The sequence below is a fragment of the Anser brachyrhynchus genome, assembly GCF_964034855.1.
Source record: "Anser brachyrhynchus genome assembly, chromosome: 4".
NCBI lineage: Eukaryota > Metazoa > Chordata > Aves > Anseriformes > Anatidae > Anser > Anser brachyrhynchus.
In genome coordinates, this window is record NC_137698.1 from 7,366,530 (window position 1) to 7,393,354 (window position 26,825).

At 49.3% G+C, this 26,825-nt stretch overlaps 2 protein-coding genes across 2 annotated transcripts in view; one reads left to right on the forward strand and one right to left on the reverse strand.

Moving 5' to 3' along the window:
• Positions 1 to 269: 269 nt before the first annotated feature.
• On the forward strand, positions 270 to 14,017 carry LOC308194396 (uncharacterized protein C4orf54). Its single transcript, XM_080590331.1, is given in 3 exon segments — positions 270 to 7,722; positions 7,724 to 8,371; positions 8,373 to 14,017. Coding segments are annotated over 3 exon segments (4,350 nt in total). The 5' UTR covers positions 270 to 5,445; the 3' UTR covers positions 9,798 to 14,017.
• A 4,119-nt stretch (positions 14,018 to 18,136) lies between these two features.
• MTTP (microsomal triglyceride transfer protein) overlaps positions 18,137 to 26,825 on the reverse strand; it is a 28,822-nt gene continuing 20,133 nt past the window's right edge. Inside the window, exons 13-18 of the mRNA XM_080590123.1 lie at positions 26,538 to 26,635; positions 26,315 to 26,436; positions 25,296 to 25,523; positions 21,219 to 21,343; positions 20,719 to 20,889; positions 18,137 to 19,817 (exon numbers count right to left, since the gene is read on the reverse strand). Of these exons, the coding sequence (XP_080446249.1) occupies positions 19,649 to 19,817; positions 20,719 to 20,889; positions 21,219 to 21,343; positions 25,296 to 25,523; positions 26,315 to 26,436; positions 26,538 to 26,635 (913 nt within the window). The 3' untranslated portion in view covers positions 18,137 to 19,648. The remainder of the gene's footprint in view (positions 19,818 to 20,718; positions 20,890 to 21,218; positions 21,344 to 25,295; positions 25,524 to 26,314; positions 26,437 to 26,537; positions 26,636 to 26,825) is intronic.

Consider the following 26,825-nt stretch of genomic DNA (forward strand, 5'->3'; position numbering starts at 1 on the left):
GTGCAAGGCACTTTAGCTGGCTGTTACTGTAAGCCCGGGGAGAAATACCCACGAGTTGCTTTCGGCACGAACCACTGCTCAGTGACCAAACATAGGCCCCCCGGCAGGGAGGTGGGCGCGATCAACAGGGATTGCTTTTCACCTGCTCCTCCAAACACGTTGCTTGAACCCTGCGAGAAAATTAAGCCCAGCCCGATGCTGGCAGTTCTCCACGGCATGGCAATTTCATGTTACGGGCTCATGGTACGAGATGCACGATTTACGGTTTAGGTGCACGGTTGCCTGTAGAGGCTGTTGTATGGAAAAGTGTTGTTGCCTTCTGCAATGTAGTTGATTGCACAAAGGACTGATATTATCCAGTGCAAAAGCAGCCCAGCTCCTTGTGTTTCTAGTTCTAAAGTGAGGGAAAACGAGCAATACTGCTTTATGTTTCCATCTGATGGCCACCAGCCAGCTGATGGCCACCAGCCAGCTAAAAATAGATATTTTTTAAAAATATGCATTTAATCCTGTTATGTTCATGTTGCGCCAAGTAACTATTCCTTCTTCTCCCACGTCCAAACATCTTGAACTAAGAAGAAGACTGGTTTTGAGCCTGAACCTCTCAGTTCGAGGCTACCTCTATAAATAATTGGTTTAATGTAATTTTAATGAATGGCCATAAATCAGTTCTGTTACCCACCTCCCAAGCTTGGCTGATAACACTCATGGAAAGGTCACGGTTTCGGGTTTTGTGGCAATCGTTTCCACAGTTCCAATAATCAGATACATCTGCAGGTCTCAAGTTACCCGATAATGCTGCACAAAGAATAGGGTCACTGCTGAAAGTTCAGCTCCAAAGATGGGCCCGTGATGGGCAACTTTAGTGAGCTGGAAGATGTGATCCTATGGAAGTGAGACCCCGAGAGACCTGGGAGAAGGAGCAGCAAAATTTAGATCAGTCGATATATTTTCACTTATATTGGCATAAACATGCAGCCTGTAGGCCCTGAAAAGATAAGGAAGGGATAAGTAACAGCCAACGTGAGTTTGGTATGGTTTGTTCTTGACAAGTCCATCTAATTTCCTTTTAAAACAGAGGAACAAGGCTTTGCAGAGAGAGCAGAGATGGCTTTGGATTTGGTCTGGTATGACATTCTTCTTTCAGCGAGCTAGGGAAGCAGCGTACAGATGAAATTATGAGGTGAGAAATGATAGCTTGGGTCGTGCTTAGAGATCAGTTACAAATACTGCATCACTTGTACTGACAGCAAACTTGGGGGCTCAGCACAGTCACATTTGTGGGGAATTTGAATTAAAAATTGGATAATGAAGGGAGAACATGCTTGTAGTAGGGCATGCTTGCAGAAGGGCATGAGCTGAAGGACACGGCCACGCCAACGTGAAGGAGGCAGATGATACTCAGGGATGTGTACGTGGGTCACAAAGTCATCCTTTCCTTCTCACCATGGATGAGGATCCACCTTGCACCTTGTAGCCACTTCTTCGCACCGCGCTTACAAACTTGCTCAAGAAAGTCCTAAGTGCAATGATGGGAGACCTAGCAGGTATGTCCCATGGGTAAACATTACGTGAATCAGAAGAGATGAGGAGCGAGGAAAATACACCAGCCACGCTGAAATATGCAAGAGGCTGCAGCACGGGGAGTGGGAGTCACCTCTTCTTCCACCCATGGCTGAAAATACGGGCTTACAGCAAGGAGGAGGCAGATCTGAGGACAATCTCTCAGGTGGCGTGGGTGAAGCACTGGAGGAGATCACCTGGGGAACCTGCAGAGTCTCTGCAAGCAGACGTTTGTCAGGGCAGGCTGGGCACACACCCTTCGGGATGTTCGTGAGGGCAATAAGCTTTTTATAAGCAGTCTTATTCAATGCAGTCCTTCAGTTCGTACGTGCGATTGCTGTCTAGGTGTAGAATATTCTAGTGTATCCGTGACACTGGAGACACAGTTTATCCTGCCATTTGTAATACTCAGTCTGGATTTAATTTAGTTCATCTGGGTAGCAGACACCCCATATAAATACACGAACTCATATTTAGCCTGTGTTTGCAGCATGGCTGTAAAATACCTAAGAAATCTAAGCTTGTTCTGGGATTACTTTCACGCTTGTTTGTTTTGGCACGAGCTTTTGGGGTCTGGAAAAGAAGGATGGGTAGTGCGGGGGTGGATCTGATTTAAAAATATGTGCAACTTCTGCAGACCTTGTAAGGTAGCCAGTGTGAGCTGCCTATAGCTAGGGCCAGAGAAAGGTGGGTTGGTTTTTTTTTTGGAGGGGGGAGGATTTGGTTTGTTTAACAAGTGCTTCAGCCCCCGATTCTGCAGGGGCTCGGTTACACAGGAGCACATCACAAAGCACAAGCCCCCACTTGGTTTACATTTTCAGATTGAGCCCCTAAATCTCTCCAACAGGCTCGGGATGGGAAGGAAAAGATCCCTTTGGCTTGCACAGCCCTGTGTATTCACAGGGGCTGCCCCCTACACATGCTGATTTTCACTTAGGGCTCAGCACTGTGTCAGCCAGGCCCTCTCTAAATGCAAAGAGACAAAAGTTTTAGTGCAAGCTCAGGAAGTTTTGGGCTTTTTCCACTTGAGTGCATTAGGAAGTTTCCATACAAAGTGCATTCGTGGGTATTGTATTTTCTTTTAATGTATCTGGTAGCACTTGGAGATTTATAACGTGCGCTGGGCTTTGCCGTTATTGCTAAACCACAGGCGCTGTTCTTTCTCAAAGTGGCTCTTTTTCCCTCCTCCCCAGTCACTATTTCTGAGGGCAAATCAGAATGCTATTTTTGGTTTTCTTTTCTCTTTAAGACATATCTAAACTCCAGCCAAAACAATTTGTTTTGATTTCAGAGAGAAGAAAGATGATGCCTACCATGAAGCTCATTTTGACAATGTCCAGTGTGACCGAAAAATTGCTGAGAGAGAAGTCAAATCCAGCAGTATTCAAATTATCCAAAAGAGATTACCCTGCTAAAAGGAAAGCTTCTTCCTGTATCATTCTTTACCTCTCTCCAAACCTACAGTGAAATGAAATCTCTTGCTGTGTGCACAGCAGGCAGCAGAATCCTTCTGCGATTTCATTCTCTGCAAAACCCATCATTTCTTTCCATGTGAGAAACTTAACCTCTTCTGCAGGCCATCTTCCCTGCTGGAACCGCTTCTTCCTTCTCTGTGCAAATAATATTCTCATTTTCCTTCTCCACTGACCTGATTTTACTAACTTCTTTGTTATTTACATTCCTACTTCAGTTCTTAAAAACTGTGACAACACTGTAAGATCTAAAACGTGTAGCGTGGTATTACCATCTCTTACTGTTAACAAACCAATTGATATTTTCCCTCACCCTATTCCGGGCAGGCTCAGCTAATCCATTCTCCTCCCTTTACTCTCCTGCCCATATGCTGGCTAAAAGAACAAACCACGATGCCTTCTGCACAGCCCCCTTTAACCTCTTAATTCCGCTTTCATGTCCCTCTTCTTAAATCCCTTTTCAATCCCACTCCGGCCCCGCTTCCCCGAGTGATGTATTTTAAGGTACACAGATAGCTCAGTCTGCCTGATTTTTTTCCATCACCTTTACAGTGGCTCAGCCACGTGCGTTCTCGTTTTGAACAAAGAACTGAAACGTGGCATACCTGTCACACTGAGAAAGACATCCCACCTGCAGATTTTATTTGTCTTTTGGGACAGCTTCATGACAGATTTGGATGTAGAAATCGTAGACACTGGCACCATTAAGGAGTCAGAGATAATTTAAGGTGAAAACAAAAGAGTAATCAGTGTTAACGAATGCCTCCTAATCACCAAATTTGATTAGGAGCGTAAGGATGACATGCATTTATTACTGATTTCCAACACTATTAGGTAAAATTGTTCAGATTATTAATTTGAGATTAATATGAGATGTTTTTCCAGCAATATTACAAATGAGATGCTTTGCCAGAATAAAGCAAGAAGTTGCTATTTGCAGGCACTTGGGATGGAGACACGGCTTTCCTGGTTAATTTTGGTCAGGAGCAAACAGCTCTGGCACTTTACTTGGTGTAGGGTTTGTCCGGCAACTCTAACAGATGCTGAAGACTTTTCAAGAACCAAATCCACAGCTTTCCAAAGCTGTTGAAGAACTTTGATCCTCAGACACAGTACAAGAAATTCAGCCTGCACTGACTCCCCTGAACTCACCTGTTTGGCTTGGGTCGGACTGTGGAGCTTTCCACTAGAAAGGATACTTGCCCTGTGCTGCCAACCTGATAAATAATAATCCGCGGAACAAACCACAAACAAAAACAAACAAAAAGGAGAGAGAGAGGAAGAAATCCTCTTTTTCTTTCTTTCTTTTTTTCCCCTCCTGCAATGCACATGCAGCCATTAGGGCACTTAAGCTGGGTGTTACAGGTTCTCTTTTTTCAATGGGAGTTAGGACTGGGGTGGCACCATAGGGCCCCACAACACCTTAGGGCCGGGGTAAGGATACTGACCTCAATGCCTCGGGCACACAGAGGCCGGCAACTCCCCTGTGGGCAACAGGTGCGGATTTTGTGAGCGTATTTTTGTCATCAGGGGCATAAATGCCCTGTGGTGGAGCTATAGGAACGCAGTAGGGGTATGTGCATGTGTGCTCCGTGATGGTCTCAGCCTCGGCTGTGAAAATCCTCAGCCGGTTTTGTAAGGTTGAGCTGAAGTTATCGCCACAAGAAAATAGCAGGAAAAAAAACAAAAAACAAAAAAAAAGGTTTCTGGACCGTATCTGGAAAGAAGACCGCGGAAATAGATAAATAAAGAGTCGGGTTTCAGCGCTCGTTTCGGAGGGGAGCTTGGCCGGGGATCTTGGCAGGGGTGCCCGAACAGCTGCTCCAGCTAAAATCCCAATTGTGCGGGGCTCGGAGGCGAAGGGCTGATTTATCGCGCATCCTTCGGGCGCGGAAACCCAGCCCCGGAGCGGGGGGACCCCGCCGGGAGGGGGGACGGGGAAAGGTGGGGAGCGGGGTCTGCAGGGGGGTGCTCGCAAGACCCCCTGGGGACAAGGAACGATCGGGGCTTCAGACCTGACCCCCCCCCCCCCGTATGAAAGGCCGGGGTTTGGGGATCTATTTGTGTCCTGCCGCCAACAAAACCCGAGGTCTCCCTTTCCAGCGAGGGACTAAAAATACCGCTCTTCTCCCCCAGCGCCGCCGCCTTTCGCTCCGGCTGCCGGGGGCAGGGGGACGGGGGGGGGGGGACGGGGACAAAACCCCGGGGACGCCGCGGGACCCCGGGGCGGGCGGCAGCGGGGCGGCCCCGGGAGCGGGGGGAAAGCGGGGGAAACCCTCGTTTTAGCGCTCGGGGGGCCGGGCGAGCCCCCGCCTCGCCTCCCTGCCCGCCCCGCCGAGGGGAGGGGGCCGGGGAGGGCGGCCCGGCCGCCCGCCCCCTCGGGCCACTGCCGCGCCCCGCCGGCCCCAGCATGGACGCGGCTTCGGGACGGGGCCCCGGGCCGGAGGAGGCGGCCGGGAAGGGGAAGGAGGAGGAGGAGGAGGAGGAGGAAGAGGCGGCGGCGTACGTGGAGGTGTGCGGCTCGGCCCGGAGGCACGGCGCGGAGAGCGGAGCCCGAGGGAGCGGGGATGCGGGCGGCGGCGCGGCGGGCAGGGCTGCGGGGGCAGCATCCCCCGAGGGGACGGGCACCCCGCCGCATCGCCCCCAGCGCCAGGACCCGGCAGGATGCGGCTCCGGCTCCGGGGGGGCGGCCGGGACCCCCGGCGGGCGGCCGGAGCCTTCCTCCTCCTCCTCCTCCTCCTCCTCGTCCTGCTGCCCCTGGCCGGGCAGCAAGGCGGGCGGCCGTGCCTCCGCGGGGGAGCCGGCTCCGACGGAGGGCAAAGCCTCCTCCTCCTCCTCCCTCGGGTACGAGAGCGAGGGGGAGGACGGCGCGGGGCGCGGGGAGGCCCTGCCCGGCCGCCCCCCCGGGGCGCCCCCCGTCGGGGGGGACGAGGCGCACTACATCAGCACGCGGGAGATCCAGCTGAGCGAGGTGGACCACGACATGGACTTCGACGCCGGGCTGGCCGCCCGCTGGGACTTCGAGGACGACAACGTGATCTACTCCTTCGTGGACTACGCCTCCTTCGGCAGCGCCGAGACGCCGGGGGACACGCCGACGGAGGAGGACAATAGCTGCTACCTCAGCACGACCACCAGCGAGCCCAACAACCCGACGGACAGCGCCGACAACGCCAGCGGCGCCGAGATCGCCAGCAGTCGCTCGGAAAACGATACCCCCGGCGGGGACAAGTGCGACGGCTCGGAGGCGAGCCGGCCCCGGCGGCCGGGCGGCCCGGCAGAGAGCCCCGCGGGCCAGCTTCTCCTATCAATCAAAGCCGCTTCCCGGGCTATAAATGAGTCTAGCAACGGGCAGGAAAAGCAAAACGCCGTCCACGCTGCCAAGCATGAAGGCGACATGAGCCTCCGTGTCCCCACCGCCCCTGAACGCGAGGCGAGCCGCGGGCAGGACGCCGTCCACCACCACCACCACCACCACCACCACCAGCACCAGCAGCACCAGCAGCAGCAGCAGCAGCAGCAGCAGGCGAAGAAATTCATCGCGGTGCCGGCGCGGCTGCAGAGCGGCTGCGGGGCCGTGCGGGCGAAGGAGGTGGGCGAGTACTCGAGCGGTGCCTCCAGCGCCGTCAGCGAGCTGGACGATGCCGACAAGGAGGTGCGGACCCTGACGGCCAGGGCTTTCCGCAGCCTGGCGTACCCCTACTTCGACGCCCTCGCCCTCGGCTCCCGAGCCTCCTCCGCCTCGCTGCCCGACCATGCGCTGGGCTCCAGCCGCTGGTCCACCTACCTGGACCTCAAGTGCGGCAGCCTGGGGCCGAGGGCCGAGCCCGGCCTGCCGCAGCTCTGCCTCCGCTCCGGCAAGGCGCAGCCCAAAGCCCTGGAGTTCGTGGTCAGCAAGCTGGACGGCGAGATCGCGCACGTCGAGGCGCCGCCGCGGGTGCTGAGCCTGCTGCAGCCGCCGGGCCCCGGCGCTGCTCCCCGGGCCGCCGCCGTGCCCCCCGCCGCCGGGCCGCCCCCCGAGGCTGGCGGCGGGGACCCCCCGCGCAGGGACCCCCCGCATCCGTCGCTGCCGTCGGAGGGGACGAGCAAGAAGTCGCAGTTCGCCTCCAGCCTCCTCAAGAACGTCATCTCCAAGAAGATGCAGCTGGAGCACGAGTTCAAGATGGAGCGCGGCGAGATCTCCGACACCTCCTCGGCGGCGGCGGACCGGGACCGGGACCGGGACCGGGAGCGGCCGCGGGAGGGCGGCGTGCAGCGGCAGAGCTCCCGGCACTCGGAGGGCGGCTCGGAGCAGGGCGTGCAGGCGGCCGAGGAGGCTGCGGAGGGCGGCGGGGGAAGGTCGCCGGCATCCAAGGCCTCGACGCCCCGCGAAGGGAGCCGCAGCCTCGACAGGGCGGCCGCGGAGGAGCCCCGCGAGGCTCGCCGGGGAGGCTCGGAGGCGGCCAGGGCCACCACCTTCCTCCGCAGCCACAACAGCGCCTTCAGGACCTGGAAGGAGCGGGAGGCGGAGAAGAAGGAGGAGCGGGCGCCCGTCGGAGGGCCCAAGCCGTCCCCGCGGCGCGACCCCCCCCGGCGGCAGGGCCACCAAAACGTCCCGTCTCTTCGTCCCCGCCGTCCAGCCGGCCGCCGGCCCGGAGCCCAAGGAGCCCGGCGGCCCGGGGGGGGTCTCCGCCTCGCCCCCCGCCGCCAAGCCCCGCGGCGCCGAGCTGCAGATCAGCCTGGGGGGCCGCGACCCGCCCTTCCCCATCGCCGAGCTGCTCACGCCGCAGCTGGGGGGCCGCCCCGTCGAGGAGGGCCGGGGCCAGCCGCCCAAAGCACCCAAGGGCGACGGTGCCGACAGGGTGCCGCAGTTCCTGGTGCGCGACGTGCGGGAGGGCAAGGGCAAAAGCCAGGCCCCCCTGCACCAGGTGCGGGACGTGCGGAAGCTGATCAAAAGCTCCTACAGCGGCGACTCCGGGGATAACAGCAGCGACAAGGGCAGCGTCGCCTCCGACCAGGGGGGCGCGGAGCACAAGCCTCGGCAGCTGGTGATCGCGGGCATCCCCCGAGCCCTGTCCCCCGTGGTCATCACCTGCCAGGCGCTGGGACACGCCGGGGCCAAGGCCACCGACGGCGGGGGCAAGGCGGCGGCGGCGGCAGCGGGGGGCCGGGCGCTGGGCTGCCCGCCGGAGGGCACCGTCCTGGTGCACCGCACGTCGGGGCGGCTGCCGGTGGCCACCATCGCCCCCAACAAGAGCGACCCCCGGCAGCCGGCCGTGCTGAAGATCGTCGCCAAGGCCGGGGCGCCCTGGCGGCACCAGCAGCCCCCCGGGGCCGCCGACAAGGGCCGGGGGCCGGCGGCGGCGGGGGGGGGGAGGCGGCGGCGAGGAGGACCCTCGGGAGGAAGGCAAGGCGGCGCCGGTGCAGAACGCGCTGGAGAAGCTGACGGCGGCGGTGCGCAGCATGGAGGAGCTGTACAGCTTCAGCAAGCGCGAGTGGAAGCGCAAGAGCGACCCGCTGCCCATCACCGGCAGCCACGTCCTGTCCCTCATCGCCAGCCAGGAGCGCGACGCCGGCCCCCGGCCGCCCCCCGCCCCGGAGCCGCCCCCCAAGGCGGAGGAGCCGCCGCCGCCCCCCAAGGGCCCGGCCCCGACGGGCGCCGAGCGCCTGCCCCGCCGCCCCGCCAACCCCGCCGCCGCCTCCGACAAGGTGTCGGCCAAGGCGGCCGCCTTCGAGAGCCTGGCCCGGCAGCGGCAGCGCGGCCCCGCTCCCCCCCGCGCCCTCCTCGCCCTCCGCGGCCCCGCCGCCGCCTCCGCCGCCGCCCCGCCGCCGCCCAAGGCGCCCCCCGACGTGGGGCTGCGGGGCCCGGCGGCGCCGCGCTCCCTGCTCCGCCTGCCCGCGGCCGGCGGCGGGGGGCGGCCGGCGGGGGAGCCCGAGCACGGCCCGGACTGCGGCAGCTACCTGGCCCTGCCCCTCAAGGCGGCCGCCGGCACCGCCGCCCCCCCGACGGCAGCGAGCGGCGGCCGCCCCTCCGCCGTGTCGTCGGTGGCGGCGGCGGCGGCGCTGCGGGGCCTGCAGCCCTTCGGCTCCGCCAAGCCCTCGGGCAGCCCCGGGGGCCCGGCCGCCACCACCGAGGCCTCCGCCGCCGCCGCCGCCGCCACCCCAGCGGCCGTCGAGGCCCCGCCGGCCGCCCTCTTCCCGCCGCCGCTGCCGCCCTTCGCCGCGCCGCCGCCGCAGCTGCTCTGCTTCTCGCCCTCCGTGCCCGCCGCCGAGCCCCTGCCGCAGCGCAGGGTGCTGCTGGACGTGAGCAGCGGGCAGTACTACCTGCTGGACGCCGCCCCGCAGCAGCCGCCCAAGCGGCGCCTCTTCGACCCCGAGACCGGGCAGTACGTCGAGGTGCCGGTGCCCACGCCCGCCGTCGCCCCGCTGCCGCTGCCGCTGCCGCCCTTGGCCCTCAACGCCGGCGCCTACGGCGCGGCCTACATGCTCTACCCCGGCCTGCTGCCCGCCGCCGCCGTGCTGCCCGCCGCCGCCCTGCCGCGCCCGCTCTCCCACCCGGGCAGCGATGGCAGCGCGGCGGCCGATCCCGGCAGCCCGGCGGTGGAGGCCGAGGGTCCCTACTTCGTGCCCGGCGGCGAAGGCCCGGCCACGGCCTCGACGGTGGCCTCGACGGCAGCGGCCAAGCCGCTGATCAGCATCACGGCGCCCGCCGGCGGCCCGCGGCTTGTCGCGCCGCCTTCCTTCGACGGCACGACCATGCGGCTGGTGGTGGAGCACCGGTAGGCGGCGGGGAGGGGGCCCACAGGGGTCCCCAAAGGAGGCCAGGGGAGAGCAGTGCCCACACAGTGGCAGGATCGTGCCCGTGGCCCCTTCTTGTCTTCCCCATCGCGCCTGGGTGTGCAAGCGCAGCGTTGCCATTCACCTGCATAACGCCCTTCTCCCTCGGCGGCTTTGTTTCTGTATTTCTGTCTTTCAGTAGCTGCTTCCTCGCAGCTCCCTCTCTTTTCCTGCGTCCCCTTTGCCTCCCGTGCCCCGGCCTCACCTCTGTGTTTGCTTGGGGTCGGTTCTCGCCCTGAAGCAGCATCAGTAGTTTCATATCCATACTAATCCGAGGACAAACACTTCACCGTTTTTCATTCCAACTGCTTTCAGATCGGGTGTTTTCATTGCAGCAAAGCTGTGCAGATCAGGGCACGGCTGTGAAAATCCAGCCGGGTTTCACCGCTTAGCCACAGGCCTTGGGCAGGGCGAATGAAACGCCGTCCTTCCCAGGCCCCATTTTCTTCTAGCCAGAGCCTGCCTTGAGCTCTCCTTTCTTTCCGCTCCTGTGTTTCACCCCATGCTGCACATCATCTCTGCCTTCCTTACTTGTTCTCCTCCTTTCCCACATCTTCACTCACAAGCCGTGCCGCTGTGTCAGGGGCTCGTCCCTCTTGGCCTTTGTCACCTGTCGGCTTTCGGCAGCGCGGTTCTTGCCTGGGTTTCCTGCCACCCTTTTCCTTTCATACGGAGGGAAAAAACCCCAAGGGATGCTGATTTCCAGTTGTAGCAGAACGTACAGCCTGCACTGTTAGGCAAAAACGTCATCTGACACGGAGAGGTGCTGCACGTTGGCTTCTGATGCCTTCACGGACGGTTCAGTGAAGCAGCAGGCCAGCTTCAGCGGCAGTGGGGACCGGTCTGTGGGGAACTGCAGGGAACTGAGGATCGTTTCACACCCCAAGCGTTGGGATGGGCTCTGCTGACAGCATAAGGCTGCCTGACCACTCACTTAAAAAAGCTGGGATGCTGCTCTTTCGTTCTTGGCAGTAGATTAGGAAATGAGTATCCAGAACATCGTGGCAGAGAAGGAGGTGCTGTGCGCTTCTCTGCAGTAGTGAGGATTGCTTAAATGTTTGTGGCAGCTCTCGAAGAATCAACTTTTTATTAGTGACCCTTGAATGTAATATTTTTAGACCCCAGTTCTAAAGGAGAAGACAGCATTTATTTCTCTTTAAGACTGCAGTCTCTTCTGCAAAAACTGATGATTTTGCTGCCAGCAACTAGTTTGTCTCAATAAAAGAGAATTACCAACACGAGGGTGAAACTAAACTACACTAGTGTGTTCCTTGCCCCAAATTTCAGTTCAGAGAAGCACTTTGGGAAGCCCGTAAATGTAAGATCAAGCCTAAATTGTTTTACGTAAAGCTTTCTTGAGGTTGAAAATTTAAGATACTAACGCAAATCCTAAAAGTCTATACTTGAGGGTTTGCCACTTGGGAGGTTTTCCTGCACCCGTTTCTAAATCCTTCCTGCATATCCACCAGGTCTGCCTCATACACCTTCAGAGATTTGCTCGTATTTTAGCCATGCTGGTCTATTTTACCTGGCAAAGTGTTTTTTCTACATTCAATTTTCTCACTGATGGAAGCTGGATTCCTGAGTGTGAAGGCTTTGCTGGGGCTTTCTTCACGTTTTCATTGCTGTTTTATAAACTTCACGATAAATTTCTAAGTTGTTTTTTAAGACCCCATAGGCTGCCTTTTTTGTTCTTTGAGGTGTCCAAATCAAAAGGGGATACATATGTAGGTCATTAAATAAGATCTTTACACCTTGTTTTGTTGCTCAGATAAGGAGAGTGGCCAGAAACAAATCCGTTTGGGGAAGGAATTGACTATTCAAAAATATTTCCCGTGTCTTTCAGTTGTGTTCAGGGCCAAATTCCTAAAGTTTATTTAAAAAGAGCGTTAAATTGGCCAGGTTTGCAAAGCAGCTCCAGTTCACTGAGGCTCCAAAATGTGAAGGTAGGGCAGGCCTTTCCCTGATACTTGTACAGTAATGGGGAAAAATGCATTTAAGTAATCAGAACCTCAAATTTCTGCTGCAATAATAACAAGGTTTCTGTAAATGTGTATGTTTTTTCACACGGAGAAAAATAACCTGCTTGCTGCTAAGGAAGTTTCAGGGTTTTCTCTTTTTAAAGAAAACCCAAGGTTTTAATTTCCATGAGTATTTTGCAAGATAGAGAGAAATCAGCTGTGACTGTCTTCATATGTGTGAGGTTTTGTTTCAAGGGAGTTTATTTGTCCACAGGCACAAACTGAAATAGCCCTCAGGATGAAATGCACAGCAAGTATACAGACAGTGAGCGATTTAACATACATCTTCTCATTTGTCTTCATCACTGTGGAAATTTAATGCAAAAAAACAACACCCTGATCCTTTCTAAGAGCTTGAAGTGCCCAGCCAGAGCACACAGCGTGTGAGCTTGACTCCCTGCTCCTCAGTCGCGTGGTTCGCAGTTGCAGGCCTTCGCTTTCTGCCGGGATTCTGGCTGAAAGCCTCTTAAAGAAAATGAATGCTTCTTCGCCGTTTTCACAACAGAATAATTCTGTACGCCTTACAAACAGAGCATCAGCGTTAAGCAGAACAGTACTTGGGACTGCAGGACAGTGCAGGTACCCGAGTAGGTTGTCCACAGGGACAGCAATGTGTACGGTACGTTCGTTACAATGCCAGCATCTGTATTCAAACAATATTTGCCTCCTGTCTCTTCCTGTATCGGTGCTCAGAGCGAAGTTTCACATTGCAGTTTACAAGATACAGGTTTGCACGCACAAACTCAGGGTTTACAGTTCCACCCGGTGTACTTGAAAGGAAAAAAAAAAATGCCTAGAAAACAAGTGCCCAGGATTTCAACATGTGTTTGTTGGAGGAAGATTTTGTAGGGACTTTTTTTGTTCTTTAGCTGCCTGTAGAGATGAGAGCAAAGAAACGAGGCAATACCAACAGCTTTTTATTTTCTCAGGGGAGATTTCTTCAGGGGAGTGTGTCCCTTCTAATGTCAAACCATGTTTGCTTGGCTTTGTCGATGACTGAACAGACCCCGTGTTTGCATGGAGGAGGGTCGGTTTTGCAAGGAGCTGAGCTTCCCAGACCCAGTCCAGCAAAGCCCTCACATGCACCCTAACTTCAGAAACCCACGGGGATTCCTGGGGGCCCTGGTGGTTGCCCACCGGTGCAACGCTTCGCTGAACTCGGCCCAGGGCGCTGGGCGCCTTGCAGACCCGGGTACCCGGTCACCTGGGTGAGAGCAGCCAAAATTCACCCCCTGTGCTCAGCAGGGCAAATCCCGTCCGCCACTTGAGCTCCGGGTCTGCGTCTCCCCGAATTTTAGGTCGGCATCGGTTTAAATGACGTGGCGGGACGGGAGGGATGCGTGAGTGTTGTTCTGGCCCTTTGCAGTGGGGCCGGTTTCACTTGGTTAAAATTACTCCTTGGTGAATGATTTAAAATGTATTTATGGGTTGTGTGTGTGTGTGTGTGCGCGTGTTTTTTTTTTTTTTCCTGTCTGCATTCAGAGGTGCCTTTACTATCTAGTGTTGATGGCCAAGTGTCATTCCTTATTCTCATAAATTACTTGTGGCTACCCCAGAACACGTAGAGTATTTTAAAAATGCTTGTGTTTTTTCCCCCTTTTTCTGTGTTATTATTTTTTTCTTTTTGTTTTCCTTTTTTTCCCCCCTGTTTAAGGGGGTGGGTTGTCAGTGTAAAGACATTTAAAAGTGCACATGTGAAGTAAGGACAGCGACTGTTAAGGGAATGTGGGTGGTGTGGCTGGTGGGAGAGCGGTGGGTTATAAGGCAAACAGGAAAATGCCGTGAAAGCAGTGCGTGGAAAAAAAAGAAAAAAAGCTATATAATCGGAGAAAAATGGACTCTTTGAGCTGCTTTCAACGTCGATGACACTGTGGGGAGCGTGCAGCCGAAGCCTGGAGCGGTCCCACTGTGAGGACGCCGCGCGGCTCCAAGAATTGCACTAGCGGCGTGCTGCACGTCGGGGACGCTTCGTGACGCCGGGATCGTGTGAGAACAGACTGGGTGGAACCGCTGGATACCAAAGGTTGTAGCGGAATGAGTAAGCATTTGTATTATTGGGTGGGTTTTTTTGTTTTGTTTTGTGTTGTTGTTGTTTTTTGAACATTATGGCAAATAAAATGTATTTTTCAGTAAAAGACACACTGCAAGTAAGCCTGCTTGGTCGTATTTTTGAGTTTCCCTTGCTGCTGTATAGAACAATAATAACAGCGACGTTACTTACCTGAACACATAAACAGTAGTGAAGAAAAGATTTCACTGCAGAGGGAATGCAAAGCCTCACACTGAGTCTCCCTGAGTTTGTTTCTGGCCTGACCTCACTCTGTTTGCCCAGCCCTTTGGGAACAAGGGGAAGCCGGGCGCATGGTTTCATTTGATTTTTGTTCTTTTCCCAGATATAAATTCAACTGAAAAGGAACTGCACTGTTTCAGTGCAGTAACTTTCACTGGTACATTGGTTTGGGCATCCAAGGAACTGTATCTTTTTTGTGGTCTGTTGGGACAGCAGTTGGTAAAGCAAACAATTTTTTTTTCTGGTCATCCTCTTTGCTATTTTCCTTGTCTTATATTGCCATATGATCAATAATAAGATCACCTCATTGCTACAGAGCAGTATTGCTTGAATTATTGCTAGGAAAAGCCTTTTGCTGCTTTAATGTGTTGCTTTTACCCCTGCAGAGAATGAGTAGCTCTCTGATGTTAAGCCTAAATGCTTAGAAAAGCATGAGTCAAACACCAACAATTCACAAAACGGACTTGAAAATTTTAAGATTAGTCCTTCAGTTTAGAAGAATCCTTTCTCTTCTCAGTTTTCAGTATGTAAGAGGCAAACTATATCATCCTTTATATCTATTTTATTGTATAATTATGTATATTATCTTTTTAACCGCATGCCTGAGATACTTAAAGGAAAACAGATTTTCACCTCATCATTTATTTGCAAGTAATACAATTTGAAGTAAGGCACCTGTTAGCAGTCTGCCATATTATTTCAAGACATTCTCTTCCTACCATGCTGAAAGACCAAGTTTAATGGTAAAACAGCGGTTTGGTGTTTGTAATATTCTCTCTCTCTGGGTTCTTTGAAATGTGTATCTTAGCTTTGCGTCTAAGATAGATGTCATCAATGACTTAACTGCCAATGTATAGCTAATGATTCTTACCTGTATCTCTTTGTATGTACGGAGATACAAACCGACTAAATGAGAACAGGTGGAGAAAGGAAGAATTGGGAAAAGGGGAAACGAACTGTGGGAGAGCGGAGCCACGCAGCCTCATCTCAGCAGGAGCAGGATGGGTGATCCCAGGCTATCAAAGGGCGACCAAAAGAGAATCAAATTGTGGGAAGATAGTGGAGAGAAGGGCCTTAGATCGCCTTGTTCAAACGAGAGGAGTCTGAAATCACAAAGGGAACTGGGGTTGTCAACCGGGAAATTAGAGACCTGCTCCTTTACTTTTTACCAAGAAGAGTCTCCGGAGCCTGGAGCCTGCTTGCCATGCAGCTCTGTGAGGAGCAATTCCCATCACTGCTAGCTTTGCCTGAAAGATGATTTAAGCAGAAAACTCTACTAAACAGAGGTCCACAGTACATGTGTTTAGAGAAATGAACTCTCCCCCGTCCCCAAGAAGCCCAGTCTTGCAGCCAGTGTCCATTTGCCAGCAGCATTTGCATCTTACACTGCAAGAATCCACTGAAACTAAGATGGAAGAGTCGATTAGGCTGCCTCAAATTAATCTGAAATGTCAGGTGAAATATATCTGGGATTATTAAGGGTTGGTGGAGAAAATCTTCACAAATAGTCTTCAAAACATCACTGGTAGGAATGATGTAGGAAAGGTAGAGGTACAGCACTTTTTGTCAGAAGCGGTAGGAACAAGGCAAAAGGAGAAGAGATTCCCTGATATCAAATCCAAGCAAGCAATCCAGGATAAAACAAGGCAATATGGTACATTTGGGGAAAAAATAATAAAAACAAACAAACAAACAAAACCATGCCTATTTTACAATAGTTATCATCTTGGATTGTTACTATGGAGAACAAGCAATTGGCTTGACAAACCCAAGCTGTATCCCTAGTGTACCCACCTGTTTTATTTTTGAGGTACCTATCATCTAGTTACCGAATTAGAACCTGACGCTGCGAAATGCTGCCTGCCAGCCCAGCACTGCGACTGCCCTGCTTTCCCTTGACCTCAGCCGGAGCAGGCACGCATTTCAAGTTGAAAATGCAGTTAACAGCCTTGCTCAATCAGGCCCTCTGTTTGGTTTGCTATTTTTAACAAATCCCCCTGCATGCTAAAGTACACGGACACTGCAGCGTGCCTTATGTGCGTTCTTGACTCCTAAAAGTATTCATATTTAAGGACTTTTATTTCCTTCTGTTCTGTAATCCCCATGTAGCCAGACAACTCAGCACCAGATGCCCTCAGTGAGCTGGAGCTGATTCATCGGTAATGTATCCCTTGAAATCTGGGCTAAGTATTTTACAGGTTGCTGAACATGTGTTCAAGTAGCAGCATTCGGCAAGGATTGATTCATTCTAATAAAGAAAATAATTGAAATTAAGGTCATGGTCCCTCTAACAAGGGAAAAGGAAGGTGCTGCCAGCATGCCTGAAGGCTGGTCTGAGCTCACACCATTTACACCCAGGCAGCTCTGGTCTGTGTCTATTTTTGGCAGGAAAGGACACATTTTGCCAGTAGTTGTTTATGCTCCAGTTATTTATGATTTACAAAAATCAAGATGTTTAGTCCTGATATCCGCTAACCATCAACATCATCGATGGCTTAATTCATCATAATTCTCAGGGGTTTAAGTACAAACCCAAACTGTATTGCATGATCTTCTGTGTATTTCTTCATCTGGCAAAGGGAAACAGGCCTCTCTGTTTATTTTGCTTACAGAACTTTGTGTTTAAACACTGCACAGAGCCCCTAAATTATTATTTCATAGAAGACAGAAATGAACTCTCTGTCTTGGAGGAGGACTGCCTTCCAGTCCACTGATCTTTATCTTCCACTGTGCTCTGTGCATGAGATTATGTTTAGGAGTGGAGCAAGATGACTACTGAAATTCAAATACTTTTTGAAGAGTATATGAAAAACGTTCTTTAAAGAAAAGTTTCAAAATCTCTTTTTCAAAGGGTTACTTTTTGGAGTTACTATTCCAATTCCTGAATTATTATTGTGTTGTTCTTTCGGTGTCTTTTGATTAGTAAGGATTGAACATTTGTTCTTCATATACTTCAGTGTGAGATATTATTCAATTGCTACCACTGCTGATTATTTAAAAGTACATGTAATAGACATTATTAAAATGTATGTTACATATTCGCCGTTAACCCTCCATGGTCTGATAAGCATCCACAGTGTTTGCTTTGGTTGTAGCCCTAAGTGTGTTTTCTCTTCAAATGCAGGATTAAGCAACGTATTAATTTCACCTTATTTTTAGAGGATCATCAGTTTTGTTGTTTCCGTAGCTATGGAGCCCACATAAGTAAGCCATTGCCTTCCATTACCCAGCTGTTGGCCTAAGACCCTTCTGGCATCCCCATTATGTCCAGCTGTTAGGGTCAGATAACTTCGGACACAAGTGTATTGCTGCCGTTCCAGGGGGAAGCCTCGAGGACATTTATCTTTTCTGAAGGAGTAACATGGGCCTCGCAGGCTCCATTTGATTTAGTTTCAAGGGATGCTGCCAAAGCTGTGGAAGCCCTAATTTCAGAATGTCCCATTCTGAAAGAGCTCTTTTCAATAATTCAGATGGACATAGGATTTTCCACAAGAAGATGTGCCGGGGCTTGATGAGTAAATAAAAAAACAAAGCACACAGATCAGTATCTCCAGGGGACTTGACGCATTTATGTAAAACAGACCTGTGCACGTTCACATGGAAGAAAAACAAACTCGGTGTTGTTGGCCAAATACTTGGCAGTGGCCAAAGTGCCTTTCATAGTCAGAAAATACTTCATCTCTACTAAGTGTCGATGCAGAGGAGGGGCAGGTGTGTTGTACCTCTCCTCCGGGTGCAGGCGGACGGGTACCTCCAGCACGTGGTTCTTCACGCTTGGGCTCTACCACCCATTGCAGATACCACCACCTCTTGGCTAGAGTGGGGGAGCCCCAGGTAATCGGGTGTCCAGCTTACGTTGTTGCGTCCTGCGTGGTGGGGAATGAAATGGTTCCTCTTGCCCCCATCAACGCCACTCCTTCCGGCTATCCCAAGCCCAAAGGTAACAGACAAAACCAAGACTGAAAACCAAACAATTTTTTCATACTGTATTTTTGCCTGTTTTATTTATACTTTGACTAGAAGAAGTCAGCATCATCAGGAAAGACAGCAAGCAGACTGTTTCATCCCATTGATAATGTGATTTCCGAGGATTGGGTACTTTTGGTCTTTTACAACATGAAAGGATATGGGATTATTTTTTTTTCATATTCCTGTAATACATTGTTTCATGGCAATCTATGAGCTTTTTTTTTAATTATTATTACTTTTTTTTTTTTTGAAAAAAAAAAAAACATTCTTCCTGGCTTTTTCTTTTATTTTTTGTTATGAGCACTCACACACCTTGTCCTATAAAATTAAATCAGATGGATCATGTCAGAGATCAGCTAAGCTGGGATGAGGTACATTTTTTTTTATCTGCAATGCTGTTGTAAATGTAAAATGTTTTCTTCTTCTTTTCCAAAGTTCTAGTGAAGCCACTACTTGAATGAGCAAAAAGGTACTAATGTAAGTTATTTTAATTGGATGACTGGCATGAGTAGCTATTACTTGTACTTACTCAAATATGAGCCTAACTTAGCTAGAAAAAAATTGTTCTGGCTCTGCACAGACTTCGCTAGACTGTGCATTCAAAATTGATTTCTTTCAGGACCTTTTCATTCATCATAGTTCAGAATTGCCTTAGTGGGTGGGTTCATTTTTTGAACTATACCTGCCTTGATTACACACGGTGACATAATTTTTCAGAAGGCAACTTTGAAGAGCAATTGGTGTTGGCTTAACTCTGCTCCTGCTGGTAGCTACAGAAATTATACCATTGATTTCAGTTGGAACAGAATTGAGTCAACTGTAAGTACTTCTGGGAACATTACCCCACATTTTTAATCAATTGTATTTAACTGCGGCAGTGAATACAAAAAAAAAAAAAAAAAAAGAGAGAGATAAATAATAATAATAAGCAAGTTCTGGCTGCTTAAAAAATGAAAGATCCTGTTAAAATTATGTAAAATAAAACCTGCTCTTTTTGTAAACAGGCAATACTGAGTAAGCAGGAATTCATGGTCCCATCTAGATGCTAATTGTATTTGAATATTGGAATGAGGATTGGTCATAGGCCTAAACACCTAAATACTTTAAAATATATTCATAAATAATCATTCTTTATACATCATAATTTTTCTTACTGCATGTCAAAAACATGGACTTCTGTATTCCATAAGAAAGAAAAATGAGGGATTATTTTTGCTTTTGGCACAAAAAAGTAAAAATAAAGAAGTAGCACCACCCTTATGGGAGTGCATGGTACACTACCAAATTGGTCGTTATTTGCCCTAGCTTTTTCTTTTTTTTACAAAAGTCTTAAATATAGGTTAATATGTAAACACTGTGCACGCACCGGGAGTCTGATCCTGGCCTGTTGAAATCAATGGCAAATTTCCCGTTACTTGCAGTAGTGCAAGATCAAGCTCCGAGTTGGTACGGTACGTACAAGCCTAAGGCATTGGGGAAGCCATGGATTCAGGATAGCAAAAGCTCAGGTGCTCATTTCAAAACCAGCTGCTGGAGGAATCGGATGCAGTGCTGAAAACCTTCCTGCACATGTTGGAGTTCTCTTGATGGAGAGGGTATTCACAACCTGCCAACGGTTCTGCTGTCCCTTTCCTGGCGGTGTACCGTCTGCCAGATGGTAGACTTTCATACTTGGTCACAGAATGCCTGTAAAGGTACAACGTGGTGGTCTGGCATTAACAAATTCATGCAAAACTGTGCCCCGTAGGTGAGGCCGGAGACAAACACTTTACATAGGCGGTTACACTGCCACAATGTGTAGGTATAATCAGACAATGTTTTAGCAACTTCAGAGTAACAGATACTTAACAGAATCTTAAGATTTCCTGGAGATCCTCAAGTTCTTTAATTCCTCTCAGGATTATCACCTTTTGGATCAGAAAAGACTGAATGGAAATCTGGCACCGGCTCTGCAAATGTTATTGCCTTTAGGTCTTAGCAAATAGGGATTAGGAAGGAGTGATAAACCAGACTTCTCACATGGCTAATGCAGTCAATATCTTTGGCTACTGGAAAGCATCTTTTACCTTATCGTCCAGTTGTTTAGATCGCGGGAATGCTGATGCCTTAATAAAATACGGTAGCACACATAACAGTTGCAGCAACTACATGCAACAGGTACCTTTATCAACTACAGTAAACAGCAGATCATGAGGAAATCTTTCAAGCTCAGCTGGGTTGTGGCTATGCACTTACTCTCTCACTAGTGGAACAGACAACTACTGCCGGCAGAGTTTCAGAACTGATCATATGCTCAGGACCAGTCTCCTGCCACATCGGTTAGTTGACTCATAAAACCAAATTAGAAAACTGGACAAAAGTGCACAGTCAGAGCAAATTCACTGATCTTCTGAATCTCAGGGGTCAGGGACGTGGAAAAATGGGTTAGCAAGAGGCTGGTGTGCATGACAGCTTGCTCTGCACCTGCTTGTGTTAGGGTGAAATTTGGCCTCTGTTGTTAATCTCTCCTGGCTGTGAACACCAGAAGTTCCAGATAGAGCAGCTGGCTGGAAGGACACCTCATAAGCTGTGTGCTCTTCATCCTTACCTGAATGGAGACTCAACTCTGTCCATCTGCATACAGACTAAAAACGGGTACTGCGAAAACTGCACGGTGGAGATGAAGTCCAATGTTGTTTCTACTTCCAAAGTGGTTTCCATGCCAGTTTTTATAAAGAAGGAATCCACCTCTGTGTTACCAGATATAAACATGGCTACCCTGAAAATAAAGGTATTACAATTAGTTCAAAACATATCAAGAAAGAGGGAAATAAATTATATACATTCCTAGCATCCATTTATTAAATCTGCCCCCAAAGGAGCCTGTTTTTCAGCTAAAGGTATATAAATTCAGAATAAACCAGGAAGAACTGGTATTTCCCAGGTGGAGATGAAAAGAGAACAACCAGTGTTCTCCCATACACGTAACTTTTCTTCAATTTTAGCTCAAATACAAGGTCTTTTATATTTAAATTCTTCTCATTGGGACTACCAGGGCCCAGGAGCCTGAGCTCTCTAAAGCTACAGCACACACGGGGGGTATCTCACCTGTTCTTGACGTTGGTTTTGGACTCCCTGTACCACAGGCTGAACTCCATCCCTCCCGAGATGTCGATGGCCAGGCCGCCTTGGAAGTCTGCGCTGGCCCTCGGCCCAGACTGCAGCTGAAACTCCTGGAGCCAAAAGGAAGCACAGGGACACCCCCGTTACTGCCTGCAGACCTTGGTGGTTTCCATACTGCCATCTGTACTGCTGTCAGCAGGCTCTGCTGGCAGGCCAGCACAGTCAGAGTGAACTCCTCTCTGGAGCACCAGCATCAGTGCGATGTGGTGCCGCTTCTTCAGCACACCCAAAAGTAGCACAAATTACATCTTCGGTGGCTGGCCGGCCAAGCCCATAAGCTAACGCACCTTAATTGCCACAGGTATTTTGCATTTAATGCATTTTCCATCAAACGTCAAGCATGCTCGTGGCTTCTTGAAACCTCTGTGGCTCTATATGATTACTTCACCTTTTAGGGTATGAAACGATATTTGAAACAATCTCTTTGGTAGGGCCAACATAGCAGTCAGTTGCTGCTGAAGTGGGCTTGAGATTTAACTCAAGAATGCCGTGGGCTGGCCCCAGCTTACAAACCCAGCACATCCCCAGCAAGCGTGGATGCCGCGTGCTCTGCTTTCTTACTTTCACCCAAGTAAAAAACCATGGGTTGGGAGTGCTGTCCTTCCAACATCAAAGGGTGTTTTTGTACTGACTGCAGTGGGGGAAGGAATACTTTCTGAGCTCACTAAAAAATACATGTTGGTCTGTTTAGATGTGGAGATAAACACCTGTTTTACTTTATTTTACTTTGCTTTTAATTGGGACTGAATTGGTCAGTAGTTTTTAATGACTGACAAGGTAACAGTATACATTCTAGTAGAGACATGTATACACAACCAGAGGAGAGGATATTTTTAAATGTATTGTCAAATTGCACCCAAGAATATCAGAGTATGATTGGTGTGCGATGGCTGCACACTTTTAGGCTTTAAAGGCTACCTAGAATGAAGTCAAGTTTGTCACTGAAACTGACAAGAGAATCTAAGGAGCGCTTGTCTTGTGTTTTACTAGCTCATCTATTTCCTTATTTAGAGCTCAGTCCTGTCCTTCATCTCATGTGCAAATCCAGTCCAGGCTAATGGGAGGTGCAGATCACGGGGACCAAGCCTTCTCAGGAGCAGTATTTTCCTTTCCCTTCCTATTTTAAGCTTTGTGTGTCATTTGCAGTGGAAAGTGTGATCTGAAATATCGGAATCGTTAGTTGCTGTTTGACATGCTGACATGTGGTCTGTTTCAATAAAAACAGTTTCTTTATGTATTGCATGGATAGTGCTACTGTAACCCAACGCAGAGACTGCTGGAAAAGGCACTCCTTTGGGAACTGGCTATCTTCCACTGGGGTCTGGCTTTCAAATGGTTTCTCTGACCTATTAATAAAGTATTTAATTTCTCTGTGCCTCTGGCAGGTGCGTTGCCTAGGAGAAATATTAACACTACTGAACTTTAACGCAGGTGACTTTAGAGTCTCAAGAACAGTTTTATGAGAGTTGTTTGTTTTATAGAGGCAATTATAGATTCTGGACTGTTATTCTTAGCCCTCAAACAGCACTGTGGGAACTGGCAATGGCTGTGAAACACACTCTGACTTCAGTTTGTGAGGTTAGGGGAGAAAAGATGTTACAGACAGTGGGTAGGAGCACAAGGTTCAGCAGCAATACTATTAACTTGGAAACCGCCTCTCTCTGAAATGTGCCTATTGGGATTACTGCTGTTGTAAAGTTAATGAAAGGAAGCGATTTTCCGGGGGAGGTTATTTGGTGGATTTGACAGCACTATAAGTATAAATCAGTTTCAGTCTTGCTATGCAAAATGATCCTTATAAACATCAGTGAGGGGGGTCAAAACTCCAAGATTTAAAAATAGCTTTTCTCAAAATCAAGCTGTGCCAATGCAATAATTGCAAACCAAGCATTACATCAGCTCTTTTCTGATAATTCATTTTTAAGCTCACGTCTTGGCTTCCAAGCCATGCTTTGGGTGTTTGGTCTCAATTGCACTGTCCCTACCTTATGCACGTTTTTTACCTGTTCTGAAATCAACATTGCGGTCAGCTGTGGCACACTGAGTTGTGGTATCAGAGGGTGAGCAATGTTTCACATGCCTGGTTTTCATATTTGGAAGAAGAAAAATCCACATTTGTCTTTGTTGCCTTTGTCTGTGTTTGTTTGTGTTGTAAAGGGGCTTATGTTCTGAGCAAGACCTGGCCAAGCTGGCCAGGGAAAGCAGAGGTGGTACTCAACAATCAAGAAGCTAGTTTAATTATGGCTCGCTTGCACTGGTTTTCCTCAGTTTCAGTGTTACGCCACACACAATTCCAGTCTAACAATGTTTTCTAGTTCAGTTGCAGTCACAGTTCAAGGATTTGACAAGTGGAAGCATTTCTAATGAAGCTGAACTGGGTTATGTGTAAGTGTCCAAACACTGCTGATGTTGCTGCTGACCTGTAATGCTGATGTAAAACCAGTTTTAGAAAAATGTGTCGTTTAAAAGCAGCTCAGCCTGAAGCTGTTTTCAACAGTGTTTTAAAGAGTTTTTGCCTTTCTGGTGCTAGAGGTAGGAACTACAAAAGGTAACAGCCTTTTGGGTTGTAAATGCTCACTTTTGGTGGTGTCCAATGCTCGAATCCCAAAGAGCTTAAGCAGCAACCGTGCTAGTGGTAACTCAAGAGAGAAAGCAGGGTGGGATCCCATCTAATCACAGCACTGCACAGGCTTCCAGAGAGTCAGTGTCTGACTGAAAATGATACACCCTGATACTGTTAAAAATGGCACCCAATCCCAGCAGTGGTGTGCTCCAGACTTTTATGAGGTTCTCCAAAGATGAGGAGCAGAGAATCTGTTGGCTGGCAGAGCTCTCAGGGTGCTCAGCCAGCTGATTCTGCCAGGGTATGTACGGAGCTTGGTGCACGCACAGCAGTTGGAAATACTTAGTTCTGTAAACACCATGCTCGTACAATCATCTTTCTCATCTCTGCAGTTTGTTAAATAGCTCATGGTAAAGTTTTTGCCCATAGTCTACATGTGGAATTGTTGTTGGAATGAGCTTTACTTTGCCAATTTGTGCTCTACCTGGGAAGCCCTCTAGACTTATGATACCATTGTAAAGTGGCTGAGCTGGGTTCAGGATGGGGACAGCTGTTATGTGCAGGGGGTGTTTATGTGTAATTTTGATCAGAGTGGATTTTCTCATCATCTGCTTTTGACATTTTCTTTTGCCAAGATTTAAAGGGGAATCAACAGCCCTCTGTCAGGTAAAAGGAGGTCATCCTTCTGCAATTTCGCGTATGAATGATATTGCCAACAACTGTCCTGAAGTCAAGCAGTTCTTTGAATACTCCAGTTCACAGAGTTAAAATGCTGGCCCTGAACTGTAACATGTCTAGACATTTAGACCTCCAATAAGATAATTATGTTGTCAATTATATTTGTGTATGAGTCTATATTTAAGTATAAATTGAACTGCCATTAGGGGTGAAAATTGCATAAAAACTGTATAACGACCATTTTAATTCCTGTTTTAGCCTGGCTATAAGCATATGAATTTTCCTCCTCTTAGCATTGTTGTCTGCAGGTTAGTGACCTGGGAAAGGCTGAGTACCAGTGATTAATTCACTCCCTGCCTGACAGTTATTGCCTCATTGGATGTAAGGTCTCTGGACAACTTCTGAAGAGTAAAACTGAGGTGGTTATTTGGGACAGTACTGTCTTACAAGAAACTGTGGGAGAGGAGGTAATAGTAATAGGAGTTTTCTACAGGAAGCTCAGTTGTATCTGGTTTTATTTAGTCTTACTTTGTTTTCTAGAATGATATGTGTTCTCACCTTTGTCCTAGATAGCTTTTCATGTAGTTTCATTCTAGTTTCATACTTGTGACTTTTCTATTGTTCCCATAGTAAGAGAAGCCTATGGTGCATTTGTCAGATTTATCAACATCGGAAAAAGAGAAAATAAGATGTCCTATATGGGAGAGAGAGCATCTGCGTTTAAGAGACAGAAAAAGAAGAAAAGAGTGTGCTACTAGTACCTGTGAGTAATCTGTCAGGAGGAGAAGTCCTTTCACCACGTTAATGGGATCTCCAGTTGCTGAGAGCATTTTAGACATTAAGTCACCATAGCCTTGGAAAAATGTAACTGGCCTGAGTTGGACATCAAACAAAATGGCTGACATGCCGGCAAAAGAGTCCAGGTTTTCCTCTCCTTCATCGGGAGTTGCAGCTATTATGGTCTCTAGACCTTGAGCTTCGATCACCACCTAAGAGGCAACAGTAGTACAGAATCAATGAAAAAGCTCTGCCTGAACAAGGCTGTTAACGACCTTTCACGTTTTCTTAATGTCTAAGAGCCTAACTCTAATTTATTTAGTTGTAGGTGAAAAAGTATGAAGTTATGACTTAAGGGAACAAAGTAGAGCAACTAGAAATACTGAAATTAAAATAATATCACAGCATGTTTTTTTCACTTTAGATGAAGGCAGAATTTGCCGACAAGCCCGGTCTTAGTTTCTCAGTTTCTTTTCGATCACATTTTCCTTTATTTGTATGACTGTTTTACACAGGCATTCAGGAGGAAAAAAAAAAAAAAGATTTTTGGTGCAATTTTTGTCCTGCAGAAACTTAGAAACTTAGGAGGATTATAGTATTGAAGGCACTTGCCAACATTCAGAAAATGCCAAAACAGAAGCATCTCGCTTAAATCTCTTTGATTCCTAGGTTTGAGCCAACCCTTGTATTTCCATTCTACATTATACTCATATCATGGGACTTGATTTTACAAAATTGCAAGGCTTTTACTAATTATACCATACAAACATTATAGGCTTTAACCAGAGACAGGACATGGATACATCATAAAGGACAAAACACCTGGTGATGTGAAGGTGTACAAGTGTCTTATTGTCTGCTGCATTGTTTTTTTCCCTCTATTAGCATGTTCTCTGTCCAATGCAGCAAACTTTATAGTCTTAAGCGTTAGCTGAATTGATTTAGAAGTTGTAAGAAGAATCCCACATCCTGGCTTAGCTTTTTAGTACCGTGTAGCAGTTACCTGGCCGGCATGAAGTTGAGTGTTTCTATCGAAAATATGGATGTTCAAGTTACTTCTCCTTAAAATGCCAGAGCCTGAATAGAGGATGTCAAGGCTGTATGTGGACGATATATCAGGACCACCTTAATTAAAAAAGACAGAAGGTACCTGTGACTAAACTAGTGGATTAATCAAATGTTTGGGAATACAAACAGGGTTATAAGGCAGTTTCCTGGTTACATACGTGTAATATAGCCAGAGTAGGCAGAGGAAGAGCCTGGCTTGGAGAAGCGCTCATAGTTATGAGAACGCATGTCCTTCAGAACTCGCCGAATTGTTTTGCTGTGAGGTTTCAAAACAAACGAACAAACAAAACAGAGAAACAAGAAAGTTATGGTGACAAATGTATTACCCTTCTACAGAAACATCAAATCTGAGAAAGGGTGAATTTCCCAGTAGGAAAGATGCTCTCATTTTTAAAATTAAAGTTATGCCTCTAAGCCTCCCTTAACTCAGAGCTTCTTCTCCAATT